The sequence below is a fragment of the Sprattus sprattus genome (assembly GCF_963457725.1).
Source record: "Sprattus sprattus genome assembly, chromosome: 4".
NCBI classification, from domain to species: Eukaryota; Metazoa; Chordata; class Actinopteri; order Clupeiformes; family Clupeidae; genus Sprattus; species Sprattus sprattus.
This window is the reverse complement of record NC_137923.1, coordinates 1,731,758-1,754,829: the sequence shown is the minus strand read 5'-3', so window position 1 is coordinate 1,754,829 and position 23,072 is coordinate 1,731,758. Positions and strand designations below refer to the sequence as shown.

Sequence of the window (23,072 nt, the reverse complement as noted above, 5' to 3'; positions counted from 1 at the left end):
GTGAGTGTGCAGGAGGACAGGGAGGGTCTCCTTGGAATGAAACTGCTGCTCAGCTGCGGTCCCCACTTTGAAGTCAAGGTGAGCAAGATTTTGCGTATTAGCTGGCGGTTTCGCCAGTCCAGCTCTGTGTTGGGGAGGACAGCTGCCTAACAGAAGTCCTTCAAATTAAGAACCATTAGAACATGATAATAGGGGAGACTGATGTGTTGATCTGACAAACTTGAGAGTTGTTTTGACTCTAACCTTGAAAAGGCCTTATTGTGCGTTGTGGGTGTTGCAATTTCTGACACCTCGTGTGAGTAAGCTCCAGGGACTTGAGGTGTGTGCGCATTAAAGAGAAGAAGGGTGAGAAGAGAAATCTGTGTGTGTGCAAGTGGGTGTGAAAAAGTGTGTGCATTTCACTGATAACAAGACCCTCAAGTCTAGGACACAGTGGTATTGTACACACGTTTGGCTCAAGGCCTGGTTGGGGTAAGACAGAGGGTTACGGTTTGGACAGTTAAGAAAATATTTCGGGGTAAGCCACTGCAGTCTGTGCGGTGGCTCTGTCAAAAACAGAAAAAAACGCCATTGGAGGCAGTTGTTGGACAGTATCTATTGAGAGCAGTGATAGAAAAAAAACAGTGTTAAAAAATGAAAGAACATTCAAGACATGAGACATGACTCCATGGCCTCAGGAGGGGACATATGACCCTAGGTTATTGACTTAGATGGAAGCAAAAGTTCAAGATCATAAAATAAGGGACAGCAGTGGAAAAAGGCAAAGAAAAAAGACAAGTAGAGTTAGAGACATTAAACTGAGACTTGACTGGGAAATAAATGAACTGTGTTTTGAACGCAGATAAGCATCCTGTATTCAACATGCTCTCTTCAAACAGACAAGGAGCTTCATCTTCGTCGCAGGAAGGGAGGACCTGGTTCGGCCAGACCTCCTGTCAATCAACTCCTCTGGAGCAGGAACTGGCCAAACAGAAGCACTCCACTGAACATTTGAAGAAGCCATGCAAGTAAAGAGGTGCCGTTATTTCCTGCAGAATAAAAGAGATATCCAGCCTCGTGGAGAAGCAGCATGACCTCCTGAAGCTGATCGTGCAAAAGATGGAGATCGTCTCGGAGTCAGAGTACACGGACGGGCCCAAGGGCTTCCATTCCCACATACACAGCCTCTGCTCGAGGTCACATAAGTGGGCCTCTGTCATCAGATCAGCGATGGCCAAGAGGGTATAGGGGTGCCAGAACAGTGTAAATTAAATGGTGGAGGTATTGTAGGATCTATTTTATGTATTAGATGAACATGGATTAACTCATCTGTATGAAAGTCTCACTTAGGAAAGACAGACTAGGGGGAAATAGTAACTTAGCCTTAGAAAGGATTCACTGATGTTAGAGGGAGCAATACAGTTACTACACAGGCACATTCCAAGAAAGGAGGGGGTCCCTGTCACGACACACACACACACACCTAGGAGGTTTCAGAGGAGTTAGAGAAGAGGGAATAGTTATTTCTGATTGGTTTTGGCAAACAACCAGATAAAACACACCCCACAATTGACAGGTCTTAAAATGGCCTGCAGACCATTCATACAATGAGATCGAGCTAATCCATGGACCATCTCCTTATTGTAGCTTATTGATTACAATAATAAACCTCCAGATTTCTACATCCTGCCTCTGGTCTTCTGATTGAAAGAAAATGTGTAGTGAGATCCTATTCTCGCCACATCCGTATCAAAAGGGGTATGGGAGAAATATTGATGTGAAGTACTGCGCATAATCTCTCATTTGTTCTCTCCAATGTTTTCAATTACTGTGTGTGACAATAGGCAACTACTACAAAACTAAGGAGTTGCATTCTGTCAAAGGTGAAAATATTTATTAATAACTCTTTAAATAGAACATAAGACAGTGTAAAACTTGACTTCTGTAATAAAGGTTATACAACATAAGATAAAGAAAAAAATAGTCATACCACCAGTTTTATTTGTGCAACACACCACGGGACCTAAGTGAAGTAACACCTATTTAACTATGTGAAGTGCCATTTTTGTACTTCCAATGGTTTTTGTTTGAGTACCTCCAATCAAACTACAGTAAATCGAAGGGAAATGTGAAAGGAGTCTTTCCAAGACCATGATGAAGAATATAGCAAGCTAGTCACAGGAGGTTTATATCCTTCCCCCTCTGAAAACTGAAAATCTAAAGCGATCAATTACAATAGTCAATCTGTACTGCAAGTCAGTAGGAGCAATGATCTTCATACATAGTCATATTTAAGACATATTTCCTGCATCTAAAACCCCTTAGTGTTACGTAGGCCACAGGTTGAGATCTTGCAGTTACCTGACTGAAGAAAGTGCACATAAGAAACGGGTTAAACATCAGGTGGTGTGCATCGCGAGGAGCTGCACCAGAGTTCACCTGCTTTCTGCCATTGCTTCTACCACCACACGCATCAGTGACTGTGACAGGTCATACTGCCTTGTGCTTCTTTCCTCCCTCCTGCTCTGCTTGCTTCTTCCTTTTCATATCCACTCGTCCTGCTGGCAAAGAATACACCCGGTTAACCCACGGGTACTGAAACCAAGGTCCTGAGTGGGTACGCTGTATAAAATGGCACTCACCCCGAGCTGGACCGTGCTGGTGTTGGTGCTGGTGCTGGTGCTGGTGCTGGTGCTGGTGCTCAGTCCTGGGAGTGGGCCGCTCGGCTGAGGAACTCTTGGAGCTGTGCGAGGATGAGGAGGAGCCAGGATGTGCTTCCTCCCTGGGCCTATGTCCCTCCGCCAGGGCCAACCCCGGAGCTTTATCTACGGGAGAAGGTGTGGCACGTCAGGGACAGGGCAGGGGTCAAGACTGAGAGGTTTATACCCATACACTGTACAATAAGGTGCTACTTGTATTGTAATCGGTCACAGGCAACATTAACTATGTATATAATATCTATTATATACATCAGTTTATTCGACATCAATACTGTAGGATTGTCCACAAACCATGCAGGATGGATCCTTTCATCAATAAAACTAAGTCACGAGCAAAATTGAAAATTTAGTAAAAATATTATACTGTACCTTGAAAGATCCAGACATTTGCACTTTCAAAGCACAATAAAAAAACACACATCGCTTGTTAGTAAAAGGCCATGCATGTGCTAATCTTCACTTTTTGACGTCTTTTGACATAAAAACAAAAAAGCCAAAAAACCAGTCTTAACAAATACTATTACTGGGGAATGTGTCTTGGTAAAAAAAAAAAAATGAACAGCAGAAACTCTGGGTAAGGGCTTTGCCCACAAGATACGCTCAAGAGCCACAATTTAAAGTACAAATTTTATGTGGAACTTTCTTTCCACTATTTTCTCGATTAAATAAAAGAAAAACTTTTTGTCTTTTTCCTGTACGAACAGATTATGTACTACAAGTGTTCACATTATTGAACAGCACGTCCACCATACTCTCCTATCAACTACATGAACTAGTTGAAACACAACATTGACACAAACCGTAACCAGTAAAAGGTCCTTCAAAGGACTGGTTGAAGCATGCACACACGAAAGCAGTTGTGGGTGTCAGTGGATTAGGTTCAAACTCGACATGGACATCACACAGTAGCCAAAGCTCCCACATCCCCATAAAAGGATGAAACTCATTTATTGATCCCAAATTGTCTTACAAAGTACACAAAAGTCCCTATATTCATATATCACGAATATCATCACTTTTGATTTCAGAATGGTTACGTCATAATAACATTAAGACTATTAACATTTGTTGGCATACATGCGTACATGAAAAAGAAAAAGAAAAAAACATTTGACTAAAAATTGCATATTGTTACATTTTAATGACTGCCAGCATTTACATAAAATAAGTTTAAATAAAAGGGTAAGACAAGTTTCAAAGACTAACATAGAGTTACGTTCATCCAATTCAGCACGGTTTTCAACACTCGATGTAGTCATGCTTTTCTAGTTAAATGCATGATGTAACCCTTGCCATAAAGCACTACCCACACTACCCCAGGATTCTTGGACCCATGAAAAAAAAACTGGTACAGCCAAGTGCAAACAGACAATAGGGAAATCCAAACAGACAACTCAAGTCATACAATATCATGGTCCCCAAATTAAGGTAAATGCACTGACTACACCCTGTGCTAAACCACTGACAGCGGTCCAAATAAATACATTAAACAGAAACGATAAGAAAAAATGAGGTCTTTCATCTAAAGAGACTAACATGGAATTAGAAATCAGATGTACACATATCAGTACAATGCTTCTATGGACACAGAGTTCAAGTCTACGCAGAAGACCTCCCGTGGTCTTACTTATTATCCAATCGCAGGAGCTGTTCCTTACCATTGATGGTTAAAGATTTTAAGTGTCCGTCCTCTTCCACTTCCACTCGCTCCTCTCCATTCTCTATAATTCTGGGCAGGAGATAGGGGGAGGGCAGGAGATGGAGAGAGAGAATGAGTGAGAGAGAGATATAGAGAGAATGAGAGCGAAAGAGAGAGAGAAAAACACTGAGTAATGCTAGTCATTACGAGCCATACACATCACCTCCTAGCTAAACACATGTTAGGTGGCAGGGTGTGAGTACACAAAAATGCAGCCTTCAAGAGGGCCAAGACTCCACAGTGCCTTGGGTATGCCTGAGGCCTGCATTCTGCTCAAAGCAATGCCATTCAGCATGCAGCAACTGGAAAGAGGGCGCCAGAGAGGCAGCAATGGAGGGTTACCTTTTTGTTGTGATTTTCCTGCCGTTGATGAATTTGGTGGAGCTGGACACAGAGCGGAAGCTCCCCATCCCTCCTCCGCCGCCGCCTCCACCCCCTCCTCCCCCAAAAGAGGAAGAGGAGAAGGAGGTGAAGCCTCCACCCATGTGCCCCATGTGTCCCATTTGTCCCATTTGTCCCATATGCCCCATGTGTCCCATATGTCCCATGTGTCCCATGTGTCCAATGGCCCCGAAGGGAGAAAAGCCTACACCTACAGACAAGGAGGGGGAAACATATCAGCACAATGCCAGGCAACCAGACATGTCACAGGTTTATGGTACAAACAAAACGCATCACTGGGTCACTGCCGAAAAGATTCAGTCAGCACACCAGTTTCAAAAGCAATCCTGTGATTGTCCTGTCCTGACTACCTGTCGGAAACATATTTGTAAAACAACTCTAATGTGACCAGTGAAGACGGCGTCTCACGTGGAGCAAGGATGTGCTTAAAAATACAGTAGATAGATGGCCTCATTTTACTGAAATACATGCCGATTACAGACATTTTCGGCAAACACAGGCAACACCACAGACCTGACCGACTGCACAATCTTACACCAGAAAGCTGCAGTCTGCTTAGATTACTGTAGACAGCGCTGAAATCATTAGGCATTTATCTAACTTTAAGCAAATCTGCTATGCTAACTCTATTATCATACATCAGCTACCTTGTTGCCCTGCATAGCCATACTCGCATTGATAAACCTAGAGACTTCAATATTATTTATGAATTAAAATTCCTTCAAATGATTAAAAGGGAATTGCTTAGAAATGAGTGAAAACATCTTCAATTGAGTTGTATTTACAATTGTGTATTTACAATTACTTCTTTGATACTCTAATGTCATAATACTAATAGTAACTGTTCAGGAAGGTAGCATAACATAGCGGAGAGTACGTGTACATGTTCCCAATAGCCTGGTAAAACTGGATTCCTGGGGATATATACTTCTGTTTGCAGGATAATTATGTTAAATCACAATATGTCCAGAGCTACCTCAAACAGCCATCATTATCTATGGATGGGTAATTCCATGACTGAAATCCCCCAATCCACAACTACAAAAACAGCCAAGTCATGCATCCTCACTTGGTTCAAATGCTGAAAACCCTGCGCCAAATGGTGGGAACCCCCCAAATCCCCCGAAGAAGGGTCCTGCCGTTCGGCTCCGGCTCACGCCCCGATGATGGTGCCGTCGGCCACCGCCGAAGAAGTCGTCGGCAAAGAATTCTTCGCCAAAGGGGTCTCCACCTACCACAGCACAGAAAGAAATCAGACGCCATTCTCACCCTCTCACCCTCTCACGTGGGAGACATGGGTACAGTCTCACTTCATGTAACACTCACCGAAGAAATCAGCAAATGGATCACGTCCCCCAAAGAATTCTCTGAAGACATCTTCTGGATTGCGGAATGTAAAGCCCCCACTAAAGTGGTCGCCATTGGAGTAATGCCCACCTGCTCACAATGAACAAAGAAAGTCGGCCAATGTAAACCACACAGATACTGTTTATTTTGAAAGACACAATCAAACTGAAAAGAAGCAAAGGTTATGTTATAACATATGAGTTGTTAAAAATACTAATGAATGCGATAATTACCTCCACCACCACCGCCACCGACTGTTAAGCCCTCTTTTCCATAACGGTCATACGTTTTTCGTTTGTTGGCTATAAAACGAAACAATGCTGTTAATCTAAGGTCACAGACGGTATAAATTACTACACAGGGTAAACATAAGAGGAACATTATGGGAAACACATTAAAAATAATTTCTGGAGCAAGACCTAATACAGCAACATCCCAGCCTATGACTATAAAGTTGTAACTGGCTTTGTAATCATGCTCCTCCCTCACACTAATCAAAAGAACTAAACCAGAATAAAATTAACATCCATTGGTAAGACACGTATTTACACATCTTTACGTTTACACGTATTACAGGTTCCACATGTATGGCTGTCAAACTAAATCTGAAACTTGAGGGGAGTTCCCATATATATGACTGAATAACTGCCAATCCACCTAGTCTGTCTCATCTGGGTTTACAGCGTATATTATTCTTAGAACAGGAAACGTTTTTTTTATTACCCTGACGAAACAATTAAGCCAGACTGCTTGTAAGGCATTGTCAAGTTAAGAGATAATTTTGTTTTTAGTTTCCCCTCTATTCTCTAACTCTTATTTGCAAACAGAGACCGCCAGGGCAATTCTAATAGGCTCCAGAGGTGTTCTGTGGATCTGAATGTACAAAGTGCGTGTAGTCAACAGCGCCGTAAGCAAGTTTAGAAAATTATAGGAAATTGACAGTCGCACTGTACTATTGAACGGCAGGGTCTGTCCCGAATGTTTCGACAATATACCATGTATCATTTTTTTCCCTAATGGCTTGATATGCAAAGCATTCCAAATGAACCAGGCCCCCAATAAATACATAAATAGCAGAAAAGTATTACTCAGAGGCAAACACACCCTTCAGCGCATATCTATATGTCCATACTCCGGAAACTTCTAGAACTTACTGTCTGAAAGGACTTCATAGGCCTCTGAAATCTCTTTGAACCTTCGGTCTGCCTCGTCTTTGTTGTCTGGGTTTTTATCAGGGTGCCATTTGAGAGCAAGTTTTCTGTATCTACACAGAATACAGAATGCAAACATTATGTACTACAGTTCAATACGGCCACGTATTAATAACTAAATATTCACAATGTACTTACGATTTTTTAATATCCTCTTGAGATGAATTCCTTGGCACACCTAAAATCTGGTAGTATTCCACCATGTTGCTTAGAAAATCTGAAATGTAAACTTCAGATAGCCTGCAAAATGTAAACGCCTTTTGATAAACAAGCCAAAGAAATGTGGAAAAACACAGCACTGTGCTATTTGTTCAAATATTGACAGGAAAAAAAGAACACACACGGTATTAACAGAGTGACACATAACTTTTGAATGATCAGACTTTGAGGTTAGGTATTTAGCAGCAAGAACATCAACCTGTGATTTCAAAACTGAGTCTCTTGCTCCATTCTAACAATGCCCATGGATCTAGATTACAGCCATGGCTTTGACCTGGATGAGAATCGGGCTACTTTTGATAATTTCTAGAATACGCTATGATGACAGTTCATATGGCAGACAAATTTGACAGCCCTTTGCATAGCTATTCTTATCTTTCTTTTGAGAAAAATACACAGCCATTTGGGAGATAAGTATCTAAGCTATGTATACCACAGCTAGCGAATACAGATAGCTACCCAAACTGAAGGAGCGTTAACGGTAACATTTGTAAGGAACAACAAAGCGAGTGTCTTGGCTGTATCTACGAACTATCCCTACATGTAAATAGCTCTGCCTGGTGCAACACAGAAGTGGAAGTAAACATTACGGTGGTTAAATGATTATACTAACCAGCTAGCTTCAAGCTAGCAGGACATCTGCATCCCTCGACCCACTTAACCTTAGCATTTTTGCTCGCGAAACGTAATCTGTAGTTAATGCATTTGAATGATACATTTGCGCTTTAATCAACACGAGAAATTCCAAGTAAGACGTTTAATCAATCATCACAGCTAGATCCACCGGCTGTCGAAAAAAGCCAAAAAACATTAACATCAGTTATCACATCCTAGCTTTTCTGTATCCAGCTAGCTGAGCTACCGCTAGTTAGCCAACTCGCAATCGGTAATGTGTTGACATAAGACGGCACACCAATATGCCGCCAAATGGACAAAGCAAAGCGGTAATAAACATGTAATGGTTTGAACAGCCTGTATATTTACCTGACTGTGCTGTCTGGGTCTTTCTTTGGTCAATTCAATTCTGTTCAATACGTTTTTGTAACTACAGTACCAGCTTAGTAGTGTAGATACCAACCCTCTGCTTGTAGCTGCCTATCTGCGATATTCCTGACGAATCAATGGGCGTCGCCATGACACTTCAGTATTTCCGTTTGTTGTTTTCCATTTCCGTCCGACGCTGCGTTGAAACATGAACAGCTAGGATCATAGACATATAGATGCGGTATAGATGTCTATGGCTAGGATGGCTTGTAGTTTTGCAAAATTCACAAAAAGAGTAGGCTATGAATGTGCCCGTTTTCATTCTGTGGACAAAAAAAAAAGTCCATTAAAAACACCATGATCCTGAGCTGCACCTGCATCAGAATAATTAGATAAGCATTAAGACCCTATGATTTATGGTATTGACATTAAACAGATAGTATGCGCATAAATGTTTTTTTTGAGCTTTACACTAAATTACACTCACCGGCCACTTCATTAAGTACACCTTGCTAGTACCAGGTTGGACATTCTTTTGCCTTCAGAAGTGTCTTAATTATTTGTGGCATAGATTCAACAAGGCGCTGGAAACATTCCTCAGAGATTTTCCACATTTTTCCATATCTACATGAGAGCATCACGCAGCTGCTGCAGATTTGTTGGCTGCACATCCATAATGCAAATCTCCCATTACACCACATCCCATAGGTGTTCTATTGGATTGAGATCTGGTGATTGTGGAGGGCACTGGAGTACTCTGAACTCATTGCCATGTTCAAGAAACCAGTTTGAGATGATTTGAGCTCTGTGCCATGGCACATTATCCTGCTGGAATTAGCCATCAGAAGATGGGTACAATGTGGTCATAAGGGGATGGATATGGTCAGCAACAATACTCAGATAGGCCTTGGCATTTAAACAATGCCCAATTGGTACTAAAGGGGCCCAAAGTGGGCCAAGAAAATATCCCCCACACCATTACACCAGCAGCAGGAGCCTGAACCGGTGATTGTTGATGTTTATGCCTAATTCTGACCCCTGCCATCTGAATGTCACAGCAGAAATGGAGACTCATCAGGCCAGGCAACATGTTTCCTATCTTCTATTGTCCAATTTTGGTGAGCCTGTTTGAATTGTAGCATCAGTTTCCTGTTTGTAGCTGACAGGAGGGCCACCGATGTCGTCTTCTGCTGCTGTAGCCCATCTGCTTCATGTTTATGTTTAATGTGCATTCACAGATGCTCTTCTGCATACCTTTGTTGTAACGAGTGGTTATTTCAGTTACTGCTGCCTTCATATCATCTTAGAAATGGAATGGAATGGAAATGGAAATGAGCCCTAGTGACTAGTGACTATGTTTATGGCAGAGATAGTGACACACACACACTCTGAATTCTATCTCTGCATTTTACCCATCCAGGGTAGTGATACACACAGTGAAGAACACAGTGAAGCACACTAACCCGGAGCAGTGAGTGCCGTCTTTGGCAGTGCCTGGGGAGCAGTGAATGGGGTTAGGTGCCTTGCTCAAGGGCACTTCAGCCGTGGATGTGTGCGTGGGAGAGCAGTGGTCTACCACTTCCCCCACCCACATTTTTCCTACTGGTCGGGGATGGAACCGGCCACCCTACGGTTTCCAGCCCAAAACCCTAACCAATAGGCCACGGCTGCCCCGTGTCTTGAACCATCTTGAACCAGTCTGGCCTTTCTTCTCTGACCTCTGGCATCAGCAAGGCATTTTCGCCATTCTAATGTTTGGTTTGAACTTAAGATCATCCATTTTTACATGCCTAAATGCATTAAGTTTCTGCCAAGTGATTGGCTGATTAGATATTTGCTTTAACAAGCAGTTGAACCGGTGTACCTTATGAAGTGGCTGGTGAGTGTATATGACTGTACTGTCATGGAACACATACATGCTGGTGTTAACAATGGCACAATTCCTTTTCAATTCATTTTTTATAAAAATCGGCATTTAAGTTTAAACTCCATAGGACTTACTGCCTTTACCAGGTCTATATTAAATATTTCCCTCCAAATCATAGTTTTCCACCTCCTCACTCTCACAACAGACTTCTCATCCACCCTGTCAAGTAGCTTCTCTTCGTCTGTTGGGGGCCTGTGAAATTAAACATCCCATCATCTGTACCCACTCCTCTGGGCCTACATCATCATTCACTTCCACTATCTGAGGTTCCCCAACCAAAATGGTCTAATGTAATCTGTGTGTTCTGAAATTAAGATTGGCATTTTAATTTGATCAATTTAATTGACACTGGAGCAGAAAATGGTGTTAAATGCACTTGACCTGGAAATCCGTCTGTCTTTGCTACTTTCCCTGTGCTAGACCGTGTTGGGCGTCTGTTAACCCTAGACAGGTGTAGGTTGTAGGTCCAGCGTCCACCATCAATGTTATTATTTCACCCTCTATTATGGGGCTGTGCTTGTATGCTCACTTCTGGTCTTAGCACTGTCCAGCTGTGTTTGGGTCAGTTTTCTCTGTCTCTCTGTGGCGTGCTTGCCCAAGCTGTCCTCTGCTTTTCTTTGCAGGGTAGCATGAGTCACTGCTTTAATGTCTCCTAGGGCCTGGTGTCTGTCCTCCATTTGACTTTCCAGAGTCGTTATCTATGCCCCCCCCTCTAAAATGGAGAGATGTGAGATGAACCCTGCCACACCTGAATGACCCCATGGTTGATAATGAGTATGCTGCTGTTTAGTGATTAATGGCATCATAATCCCTAATTCCTGGAATGGGGCCAGTATTCCTTTTCTCTCCTGCCTTTCTCTCTCGTTTTCCCCCCTATCTTTTTGCATCAAGAGGCTCTCTATCTTTTTCAGCCTGTCCTTTACCCTCCTAATTTCTTTTGTTCCCTTTTCTGTTTCTTCTCGGGCCCTCTTTTTAGTAAACACTATTACTGGGTACTGTCCTTCCACCTCTAATTCATCTCCATCATTACTATCTTCTTTGCCTCCACCCCAGTCTCTAACCTGCTTCACTTTGTTTAGTATGGCATTTCCCAGTGAGTGCCCCCATCTGCCAGTGCCAGTCACTCTTCAAGTCCAGCAGTAAAGCCTCCACTATTACCACAGCAGGCATGATGGCTGAGAGCCAGTTCATTATGTTACCTTGTTTCTTAGAGAGGTTCACGTGAACAATACATTTTCATTTTCACATTTCAAGATGGCATGTGTATGGGTTCCAATTAGTGCTGTCAGTTTAACGCGTTATTAAGGGCGTTAACGCAAGCCCATTTTAACGCTGTTAATTTTTTTATCGCGCGATTAACGCGTTGTAAATAAATATATATATGTTTTTATTATTTATTTTTAATTTTTTTTGCACTATAGGCTGAGTCCTTGTTTATCTGAAATGTGCATTTTATAATTTTATTTTGTACCGTCCTGTTTGGCAATGTTGTTTTTCAATAAAATAAAACATGCGATTAATACATTTACGATTAATCGCGATTAATTTTGAGTTAACTATGACAAAAATGCGATTAATCGCGATTAAATATTGTAATCGTTTGACAGCATTAGTTCCAATATTACGATTGCAGGGCTGTGTTCTGTGGCAGCAGATGGAAGAAGCTACAGTGGTTCATCATTTTTCAATGTTCAATGTCTTTTGAAATATGATCCTTCGGTTTTGATCTTCATTAAGTTCTCATTTAAAACATTTTCCATGCTTAATTTGAATAACTGTGTAGACGGATAAATATACAATGTCGTAAGTTGGTAATTAAACTTAGGGGGAAATATGCAAAAACCCATTACACCATCATCATCTGTTTTGTCCAGCAGTTTGATGTGTGATCCCAGGAGAGTGTCCATTGTCTGAGTGTAGCCTTCTGCGGCCGCATGGTGCAAGCACAACTACCGGTGCACAACCAAGCAGTACTGTTGTGGAATATCGCAGCATGCTGGTATTCCTAGGAGGGTCTGGAGCTTGTGTGTTGTGCTGAGGATAGTTTCAATGATGCTGTGTAGTTCTGCTCTGATGGCGGCCCCCGATGTTTAAGTGATACGCTGGGCTTTAATCTGAGGGTCATTCTGGGTTTGTTCCAAGGTATTTTTTGTGAGGTGGGGCTGTTGTTGCTGTGAGGTGGGATTCTATCCTCTGACACGGAGCTCCTCTACTGAGCTCTTCCACTCGGACATCGCCGTTCCTAGATGCCAGGTGGACCTCACCTCTCGTGACTAGCTTGCTATATACTTCATCAGGGTCTTGGAAAGACTCCTTTCACATATTCTTTTGATTTACTGTAGTTTAATTGGAGCTACTAAAACATAAACCACTGGAAGTACAGCAATGACACCACACATAGTTAAGGCAGTGTTACTTCACTTAAGTATGTTGCACACATTAAACTTTTGGCCTGACACATTTTCTTTATCTTATGTTGTATAACCTTTATTACAGTAGTCAAGTTTTACACAGTCTTATGTTATATTTAAAGAGTGACTAATACATATTTTCACCTTTGACAGAATGCATCTCCTTAGTTTTGTAGTAGTTGCCTATTGTCACACACAGTAATTTAAAACATTGGAGAGAACAAAAGCATATGAGAGATTAAGCGCAGTACTTCACATCAATATTCCTCCCATTCCCCTTTTGATACCTCCACCATTTAATTTACACTGTTCTGGCACCCCTATACCCTCTTGGCCATCGCTGATCTGATGACAGAGGCCCACTTATGTGACCTCGAGCAGAGGCTGTGTATGTGGGAATGGAAGCCCTTGGGCCCGTCCGTGTACTCTGACTCCGAGACGATCTCCATCTTTTGCACGATCAGCTTCAGGAGGTCATGCTGCTTCTCCACGAGGCTGGATATCTCTTTTATTCTGCAGGAAATAACGGCACCTCTTTACTTACATGGCTTCTTCAAATGTAGCCTACTGTGTAGTGAGTCAGTGCTGTGCTTAAACAGAAGGGTAAGGTATGAACTGGTACCTGTGCTTCTGTTTGGCCAGTTCCTGCTCCAGAGGGGTGGATTGACGGGAGGTCTGGCCGAGCCGGTTCCTCCCTTCCTGTTGTTCTTCCCCAAGGAGGGAGAAGATTAAGCTCCTTGTCTGTTTGAAGAGAGCATGTTGGATACAGGATGCTAATCTGAGTTCGTTTTCACTTGTCGCAATGTAGGGAAAGAACACAGTATATTTAATTTCGGTCAAGTCTTTCCGTTTAAGTCAAAACATTTGTTACTGTAAATTGCTGGAGCACTGGAGGGTATAAAGAGTTGGACTGTGAAACAGAACTGAATTCAGTGTTTAGCTGTAAGGTTAAATGGGCTAATTAGATTGAATACATCACATGCCTTCTCAAAACATCTGTTGGGGTACACTCGGACCGTAGCCTGGTCCACCCACTTCATGTACCAGACCGGAAGCTTCTCCTCCAGGTTAGTGTGCAGTTCAATCTGGGAAGTCCGAGCACACCACAAAATCACTCAAGGCCTATGTTTACCGTAGTAGTATGTCTAAAGAATACGTGTTAGTTGATTGTAAAAGAAAGATCTACTCACTTGCATTGCAATTTGCTTGAGGGTAGCGTTTTTCTGGACTTCGGCTATATCACCAACAGCCAGACCAATCTGCAAATTAAACAATTGTACTACGTCAAGATTATGGCGACCAACCAATGGATAGAAATCTCAGAAATCACTATCTTGTCGGAAGGCCTTTTTTTTAAAAAGTGTATTGATACAAAGACCAACTCACCAAGAGGTTCACAAGCAGAATTGGTGCCAGTAGGACAAATGCAACAAATATTATAAACGTGAGAATGGGGAAGGGAAGATTTCCCTGTAAATAAGGTTTCAGGAAGTTGTCTTGGTAGTTGATCTCTCCCACCATCATAACAAAAGTCTGCACTAGTGTCAAGACTGGCAGATCGCCAAAGTTTTTCTGCAGACAAAGCGAGAAGGTCAACTAACACGGTTTGATGTTCACACATTGAAATGCACTTCAGCATTTCTAAACTTTTGCTGGAACATTAGGTACCTGGTTAATCATCAGGGCGTGGAAGGACAAGGCAAAAGCAAGTATCAAATAAATGAAGATGGAGATGATGCATATAAGGGTCTTGGCAATTTCTCTGAACATAACCACGTAAATCCCAAACCGTCGAAAGCTGTGAGGATAGAGGTATTGACAGTACTTCAGCAACACTATCAGGCTTTACTGGGAATTAACCACAGAAATATTCACTTAGTGCAACCAATATCTTTTTTTTCCAGGTATGTGAGGGTGAGTTGTATTGGCCTGTCTGGAGAACTCACCGCTGCAGGTAGAGCAGGAGGTTTATCCAGCCGGAGAGCACTGCCAGCGCCCCGACCTGCCAGTGCCAGTCACTCTTCAAGTCCAGCAGTAAAGCCACCACAAATACCACAGACGTGATGGCTGAGAGCCAGTCCATTACGTTGGTCACGTCTCGTAGATAACCTTGTTTCTTAGAGAGGTTCAAGTGAACAATACATTTTCACAAAATGGCACGTGCAAGGGTTGCAATATTTCAAAGGACTGGTCGTAGGACATATTTGGTTTGTCAAACAAAGTTAAGCCCAGTCAAGCTATTTGAGACAGTCTTTTAGGCTACAGTAGTGGGTATTGTTATCAGGGAGAATATGTAGTACCTGTTGAAACATCTGTACAATTTCTTTCCCCATTGAGTGCAGATTCATCGCCAGAGTCAGGAATAGACACAGGTTTATGATATTGCATTGCTGCAGATATTAATGTAAAACGATGTTAAGATTTGTCTTTCATTTACAAAAAAATGCTCCATTGATCACATATACAGTACTGTGCAAAAGTTTTAGGCAGGTGTGAAAAAATGCTGTAAACTAAGAATGCTTTCAAAAATGGAAGTGTTAACAGTTTATTTTCACCAATTCTTCATAAATTAACAAAATGCAGTGAAGGAACAGAAGAAAATTCTAAATTAAATCAATATTTGGTGTGACCACCCTTTGCCTTCAAAATAGCATCAATTCTTCCAGATACACTTGCGCACAGTTTTTGAAGGAACTCGGCTGGTAAATTGTTCCAAACATCTTGGAGAACTAACCACAAATCTTCTGTGGATGTAGGCTTCCTAAAATGATTTTGTCTCTTCATGTAAACCCAGACAGACTCGACAATGTAGAGAGCAGGGCTCTGTGGGGGTCATACCATCACTTGCAGGACTTTCTGTTCTTCTTTAAGCTGAAGATAGTTGTTAATGACATTGGCTGTATGTTTGAGGTTATGTTCCTGCTGCAGAATACATTTGGTGCCAATCATACGCCTCCCTGATGGTATTGCATGATGGATTAGTATCTGCCTGTATTTCTCAGCATTGAGGACACCATTCATCCTAACCAAATCTCCAACTCCACTTGCAGAAATGCAGCCCCAAACTGGAAAGGAACCTACCATGCTTCACTGTTGCCTGTAGACTCTCATTATTGTACCTCTCTCCAGCCCTTCGGCGAACAAACTGCCTTCTTCTACAGCCAAATATTTCTAATTTTGACTCATCAGTCCAGAGCACCTTCTGCCATGTTTCTGCACCCCAGTTTCTATGTTTTCGTGCTTAGTTCAGTCACTTGGCCTTGTTTCCTTGTCGGGGTAGAGCTTTTTGGCTGCAACTCTTCCATGAAGACCACTTCTGGCCAGACTTCCCCGGACAGTAAATGTCTGTACCTGGGTACCACTGGTTTCTGCCAGTTCTGAGCTGATGCCACTGCTTGAAATCTTCCGATTTCGAAGGTAAATAAGCTTGATGTGTTTTTCATCAGCTGCATTAAGTTTCCTTGGCTGACCACTGCGTCTACGATCCTCAACGTCTTCTTCAAAAGAGCTTGAACTGCACATTTTGAAACCCCTGTCTGCTTTGAAATCTTTGTCTGGGAGAGACCCTGCTGATGCAGTATAACTACGTTGTGTCTTGTTGCTGTGCTCAGTCTCACCATGTAAATGGATAAAAAATAAACATTTATTGTTTACATTTTTCAAAGCATTCTTAGTTCATAGCATTTTTTCACACCTGCCTAAAACTTTTGCACAGTACTGTACATGTGTTGTTACATAGAGCTCTTCAATCAGTCTGTCTTTAGTGCCTTACCTGGTTTAATGAAGTGGTAGCCATAGTGACCTTAGTGATAGAAGAGTTGTTAGCATCCATTTTGAGAACGGGTCTCAGATTCACAATGAGATAGGTCAGTGGGATGAGACCCAGCAGATATACAGCCATGTTCAGTAGATGCACTTTGACCCCGTAGGCTTTCCTGTGAAGTGATCCCATAATAGTGAACCAAACAGGTACATATTTAGAGATAACTGTAATAGTTTGCTACACAAAAACTAATAGAAGCACTCAGGTAATGTTTATATCTTAATATTTTACTGAAAATGTCCTCACCATTTCATCTCTAAATACTGACTACAGACAGGATGAGTCAGGAGATCAACACGGTTGTGATGCACCATAGTCTTTAACCAAACAGAGAAATGATTTCATGTAATGCTTTGGTGAAAATGCATCTTAAATAAGAAGTGTATTCCAGGAAAAGCTTCTTCAATACTTACGTTCAGAGCTGGAAGGGGCTTATAGTGTATGTCTTTGTCCATTCTTGCCTGCTTCACAAATTGAAGGGGAGTTTGAAGCCACTGGAAATTATATTCGATCTGTTTGCAGCGGGAAAAAATTACACGCACCTCTTATTTTCTAACTCAGAGAAAATATCTTTAGGAACTGAACCCGACCCTAGACTAACCCAGTAGTTTCTGCTGCCAGGGTCCTCTTCTGATTCTTTTATGCATTTGTTAAGGAGATGCTGTAGGAGTTTACAGAAACACACACACACACACACACACACACAAACACACACACACACAGATACACACAGAAACAAACAATGACAATGCACAGCTTGGATATATTAAATGACTTAAATGAGAGATTGGTATTTTTAAATAAGATGAATATGTAATAACCTTGACAGTGTCTGGAAGATATTCAATCATGTCCAGTACAGCGCACCTCTTGGCTGAACGGCGGTTGAATGTGCCGAGCGCCTCGGCACATCTGCAACATTCATATCTCTGTCATGACAACCCTTAAAACCTGGTTGTCTTCTGTTAAGTTGTCTGAAACATCCTAGTCACCAATGTGTGCAACAGGCCCCTTGTTTGTCTTCATACACCCCCACCACACGTACACACACACACACACACACACACACACACACACACACACACACACGCTTTCAGATAAAACAGACACATTATCACAGCAATCAGACACTGCCATTTATGTTTGTTCTAGTGAATCAAACTCTGGTCTTGCCTGTCGCTCTCAATCACTACTTCAGTGGCCTCCCTCCTGTTGTTCTGTATGGCTTCGTGCAGAAAGGAGGCGTCGCTCTTGTTGAGCAGCATCTGCGCTCCCCTTCTCAGCAGCAGTCGGACTGCTGCTGCATGGCCCTCACGGGCTGCCAGGTGCAGGGCTGTGTTCTGTGGCAGCAGATGGAAGAAGCTACAGTGGTTCATCATTTTTCAATGTTCAGACTGTCTTTTGAAATATGATCCTTCGGTTTTGATCTTCATTAAGCTCTCATTTAAAAACAAATTTCTATGCTTACTTAAATGACTGCGTAGACAGATAAATATGCAATTTCGTTAGTTGGTCATTTAACCTAAAAGGGGGAAATATGCAAAAACCCATTACACCATCATCATCTGTTTTGTCCAGCAGTTTGATGTGTGATCCCAGGAGAGTGTCCATCGTCTGACTGTAGCCTTCTGCCGCCGCATGATGCAAGCACGACCATCCCTTATAATCACTGAAAGACACAGAGAAGGTTGACTGAACTCATATAGGAGCCAGGTCAACCAGGACTCAACCACTCAATGCCCAACGGTCCTTGAGGATCCAAAACAAATGACCGGCTACACAATGCTTTTGCGGTTGTGTTGGTGTTATTGTGATAAAACAGTGTTATGGTGATATATCGCGGCATGTTGGTATTCCTAGGAGGGTCTGGAGCTTGTGTGTTGTGCTGAGGTTAGTTTTGATAATGCTGTGTAGTTCTGCTCTAATGTTTTTTGTGAGGTGGGAGGTGGTTGCTGTGAGGTGGGAGGTGGTTGCTGTGAGGTGGGAGGTGGTTGCTGTGAGGTGGGATTCTTGCCTCTGGCACAGAGCTCCTCTGCAGAGCAGAAGCTCTACCACTCGGACGTGGCCGTTCCTAGATGCCAAGTGGAGAGGGGTCATGCCCCCCTCATCGCCTTCATTCAGCAGCCTGGTGTCCGTCAACGTCTCCAGTAGCCTGAAGCAGGTATTTATCCTCCCATACCTACAGGAAAACACACCTGTTTCTACCAATGCCACTTGATTTGCTAAGCTATATATTCTTTTAAATTGTCAAGAGAAGCAAATGAAACAGAGATTTGCACATGATCCCAACCCATAGCAATGGCTGTCCATTAAAGATCTGTAAAGTTTAGCCAGAATATGATCCATGTGACTATGCTGGCCAGCATATGGGCGAGGAAATAGCCATCACAGACGTTATTTAAAAAAGAGAATTGAGAATAGGTGATGCGTTTGTAGATGCGTTGAAAACTTACTCAGCAGCAAAATGCAGAGCAGACTTCTTCTGTTTGGACTTCTGGTTGGGGGACACTTCCAGTCCCAGCATGCTCCTCACAGAGTCAGGCACACCCAGCTTGCAGGCATAGTGGAGGGGAGTACAACCATCACCGTCCTCTTCACGAAGGAGCTCTCGCACTCTCTCATGCTGTCACAGGGCCACAGAAACGTATCAAGAGGAGATTCAACATTACTTCATGTGTCCCCTAGGGAAGTTTGTCTTGGACATAACAGCTGTAACATAAAAATGCAACATATTATAGTACAGTCACATACATACAGTATAGTGCTCGACACAAACAGGTGCAGACATAAGTACATTCAGTACATGCAACACATTCTCTCATTTCACCCCCCTTATGTTTAGGAGATTCACTGATAGAGGAACAACCAAGCTTTCATACCTCTTCCCCTCTTCCCCTTTCATTACTGTGTTGACTTTCTGTTTATTTGTGATTTTTAACTTAAATGATATATTACCAAACTAAGCTGTGACTCCGGGACATAATATACTGTCTATCACAGCATGATAAATAACAACAATACTCCGTGTCCAGCTCAAACACCCTGAATAAGACATGTGTATGACAATAATATGTTTAATTTCAGCAGTTTGTTTCGGTTTTATGTTATTGAGAAATTTTTAACTATTGTCTGAAATATTGTTGTTTCTGTTGTTATTAACCGCCATGAATACTTTAGATTCAGAAGGGTACAATGCTCCTCCTCTGTCTAAACATGTGAATTCATACAATGAACCTGCAACTATTTCATCTGCTGGTCACGGTACATCTCAGGTCTACGGCAGCAGGGGGCAGTAACACATCGATGTTATAGACCAAGCCAAGGCAAGGAGGCTGGCAACCTGCTCCAGAGAGGAAGAAAGTCTGGTAAATGGACAAGTAATAGCTGGTTCCTGTGTCACCTGTAAAAATTCAGCTGGAAGGTTCCGGAGGCCTCTTGGCTGCAACATGGTGAGGTGCAGGAAGTTGCATCCATTTGGATCTTTGATTGTAAAATTGCACCCTGAAAGAAGGTTGTAAGGATCTCCCTTTATTATTGAACATCTACTAAACAGATAAGATATCTATGACAAATCATTTGTGACACTTGTGTTGTTGTTGAAATGTATGTTGTGGTTCTGGTGTAAAAGGTACCTTTTGAGAGCAGTAGGTTAACAGTTTTCCAGGCACCGCAGCTTGTGGCTAGAAGTAATGGAGAATGTCCCTTGTAGTCAGTGCAGTCAATGTCAGCACCCTGTTGTATAAAACAGCACACCATTTAGATATATACAGGAATTTGTAACCAGACAGGCATACAGTCAGGACAGCAGTGGTGCTTACCCTCACCTTTGAGATGAGATATTCTGCCAGTTCATGATGATCAAAAATGGCTGCCCTACAATACAACGCCATGTTATCAAACAGGACAATATCAGTTTTCATGATACACACAAGTGAGCAGTGAGTGAGTAAAATACTGGTTATACTTGTGCAGAGGGGTTTGGCTAGATCCATCTGCAATTTTGAGGACATCACTGATGCTCTCGCAGGTTGAGAGCATGACCTTAACTGCCTCAGTGGCCCCTTGGGTACAAGCTGAGTGGAGAGCGGTTGATTTATCACACTTGGAACAGGAACAAAAAACAAAAAACAGATCAGATATATTGGTAGCACATACTTTCATGTAGGTTCATATCATATAGTAGTAGTACTATCACATAAAGCAATGTTACCAAAAAGTTGAAAATGAGGATAATATTCTTTCACCATTTTTAACGTGAAATATTTTAGATTCGTGACAGAGCTTTAGCAACCCCGCTGACATTTTTCCAAGGTTATGGCGATTTTGAAAAGTCGTACTTGCTGTTTGTTTATTTTCGCGCCATATGCCATGCAGAGCTGAATGACCTCAAGGCTTCCTCCCCGAACAGCCAGATGAAGGGGGCTGTTGCAGAATTTGTCCACATAGTTAATATGTGCCTCAATGGAATGACCCATCTCCTCTCCTTAAGGACAGAACACATGTGATTAAACACTTTGCATAATAAGAAAAGCTTAATAAGGTACCTCCTATGTTGAATGACCCAATAGAAACAATAGATTTCACAGACCCCTTTGAAGAATAACCTGCATGGATTCTTTTGCTCCGGCAAAAGCAGCAGCATGAATTGGGAAGTGTCCCAACTTGTTTCTGCTGCAGAACTTTGCCCCACGTTTGAACTAGAAAAACAAGGGTACAAAGCTTCTGTCCGGTCCCTTTGACCAGTCGCAAAGCCAAATCTGTATTTATTTTTATTTTTTATAATTATTTGTATTCATTCATTAATTCATTTATTCATTAATTCATTAATTCATTCATTCATTCATTCAGTCATTCATTCATTTCATTTCACTTACCAATGCATGAAGAGCGTGATGGTTGTCTGTTGCACAGGCGATCATTACAGGGGTATTTCCAAGCTCTCCCTCTATGTCAACATCAGTCTGGCTGTGAGAGAGGAGTTCCTGTTCCAGATATTGAATCTTTCAGCTCAGTGAACAATGTTCCACTGTTATTCTTGATATCAATCTATGATTTCCTATACAGGATCTGTGAAATACATATCTGTACATTTGTTATTGTTGTAGACATCTCCACTCCCAAGGTTGAGCAACTCTGTCTTTACGCTGTATCTGTACTGGCACTTCCTACAATTCCATCCCTCTCTCAGGAATGGTCCACTCATGCGATAACTGCCACAGAAACATCTCCCTACTTCTCCATATAGTCCTACCTCAGAGCTAACAGCAAGTTCAAAGAGTGGGTCTTTCAGGATGTGCTGCATGATCCTACCTCCACCAAGGTGTTCCGGCCCAGACTAACAGCCAAGTGGAGTGGAGACAGAATGCCTGTGTTCAAGACGTTCGGATCAGCACCAAGGGTGAGGAGTGCAGAGCAGCTCTCCCTCTGGTCCTTCTGCACAGCCCAGTGCATTGGAGTATTGCCATCCTGGTCAGTGGCATTCAGATCTGCAGGGAATCGGGACATTCAGTACCACTCACATAGTGCCATTAGTCGCTATGAGTGCAAATTACGCAATGACATTCGGGGGAAGTCAATTTTTACATCAGGATGTATTCAGAACCTAGGCAGACAGACAAAATGTGGAAATACCCCCCCCCCCCCCAAGGTGTTAGTGGTTTGCCATACGTATGTTTTCTGCCTTTCTTTTCAAATGATTGCTTTTCCATCTTACACTTACACACAGCATTTGCATGATTACACGTCTTCTGCCCACAGCCCTGTTGGACATACCTTTTATTCCTGCTACTTGTGCGATCAGCTGTATGGTCTGAAGGTGTCCTCTCGCTGTAGCGTAGTGCAGTGGACAAGCTCCAGTGTGGTCCCTTATGGTCAGATATGCTAAATGTTTCTCCAACGCCACCACGTTGCCCTGCTCAGCCCACTACAGCAGCAGAGGAGAGGGACTGGGTCAGCACATGGGGGTCCCAAAGAATTACATTTACATTTATTCATTTAGCAGACACTTTTATCCAAAGCCACTTACAAGGATGTATACACATTTCTTACAATTATACTGATGCCACACTGCACATCAGGAGCAATTAGGGGTTGAGTGTCCTGCCCAAGGACACTTCGACAGGGAATTGAACTAGCAACCTTCTGATCACTAAACGACTTCTCTATCTCCTGTACCACTGCCACTGCCAAATTGCTTGTGACCCTCTCGGACTCACCGGGAAGGGTGTGTCGGAGCTCATGGAAGGACTTACTTCGAACACGCTTGCCCCCATTCGGGCTTCATCCTCTTCAGCCATCACTTCCTCGTAGGACTTGGGTGCCTGCTTGGAATATCCACAGTAGATAGACAT

General features: G+C 42.5%; 2 protein-coding genes across 3 annotated transcripts; both read right to left on the bottom strand.

Moving 5' to 3' along the window:
• Window positions 1-1,864: 1,864 nt before the first annotated feature.
• dnajb6a (DnaJ heat shock protein family (Hsp40) member B6a) lies at window positions 1,865-8,688 on the bottom strand. 2 transcript variants are annotated; one of them, XM_080836836.1, is made up of 10 exons: window positions 8,562-8,688; window positions 7,497-7,598; window positions 7,302-7,411; window positions 6,381-6,449; window positions 6,127-6,237; window positions 5,870-6,031; window positions 4,741-4,990; window positions 4,358-4,428; window positions 2,622-2,804; window positions 1,865-2,540 (listed from the first exon to the last, which is right to left on the bottom strand). In XM_080836836.1, exons 2-10 carry the CDS (start codon window positions 7,559-7,561, stop codon window positions 2,470-2,472), a joined length of 1,092 nt encoding a protein of 363 aa, XP_080692962.1. In that variant the 5' UTR covers window positions 7,562-7,598; window positions 8,562-8,688; the 3' UTR covers window positions 1,865-2,469. The 2 variants fall into 2 exon arrangements, with proteins under 2 accessions (XP_080692962.1, XP_080692963.1); XM_080836837.1 differs by having other exon boundaries at window positions 1,865-2,537.
• Window positions 8,689-13,219: 4,531 nt separating this feature from the next.
• Window positions 13,220-23,072, bottom strand: trpa1a (transient receptor potential cation channel, subfamily A, member 1a; the record flags this gene model as incomplete). Its single annotated transcript, XM_080837612.1, has 27 exons — window positions 13,220-13,412; window positions 13,522-13,640; window positions 13,883-13,984; window positions 14,090-14,158; window positions 14,286-14,471; window positions 14,568-14,697; window positions 14,846-15,015; window positions 15,200-15,289; window positions 16,672-16,834; window positions 16,969-17,039; window positions 17,136-17,234; window positions 17,324-17,383; window positions 17,544-17,634; window positions 17,896-18,062; window positions 18,277-18,391; window positions 18,737-18,901; window positions 19,176-19,345; window positions 20,123-20,223; window positions 20,355-20,454; window positions 20,547-20,595; window positions 20,687-20,823; window positions 21,060-21,205; window positions 21,311-21,419; window positions 21,597-21,704; window positions 22,033-22,208; window positions 22,495-22,645; window positions 22,938-23,072. 27 exons carry the CDS (start codon window positions 23,070-23,072, stop codon window positions 13,220-13,222), a joined length of 3,372 nt encoding a protein of 1,123 aa, XP_080693738.1.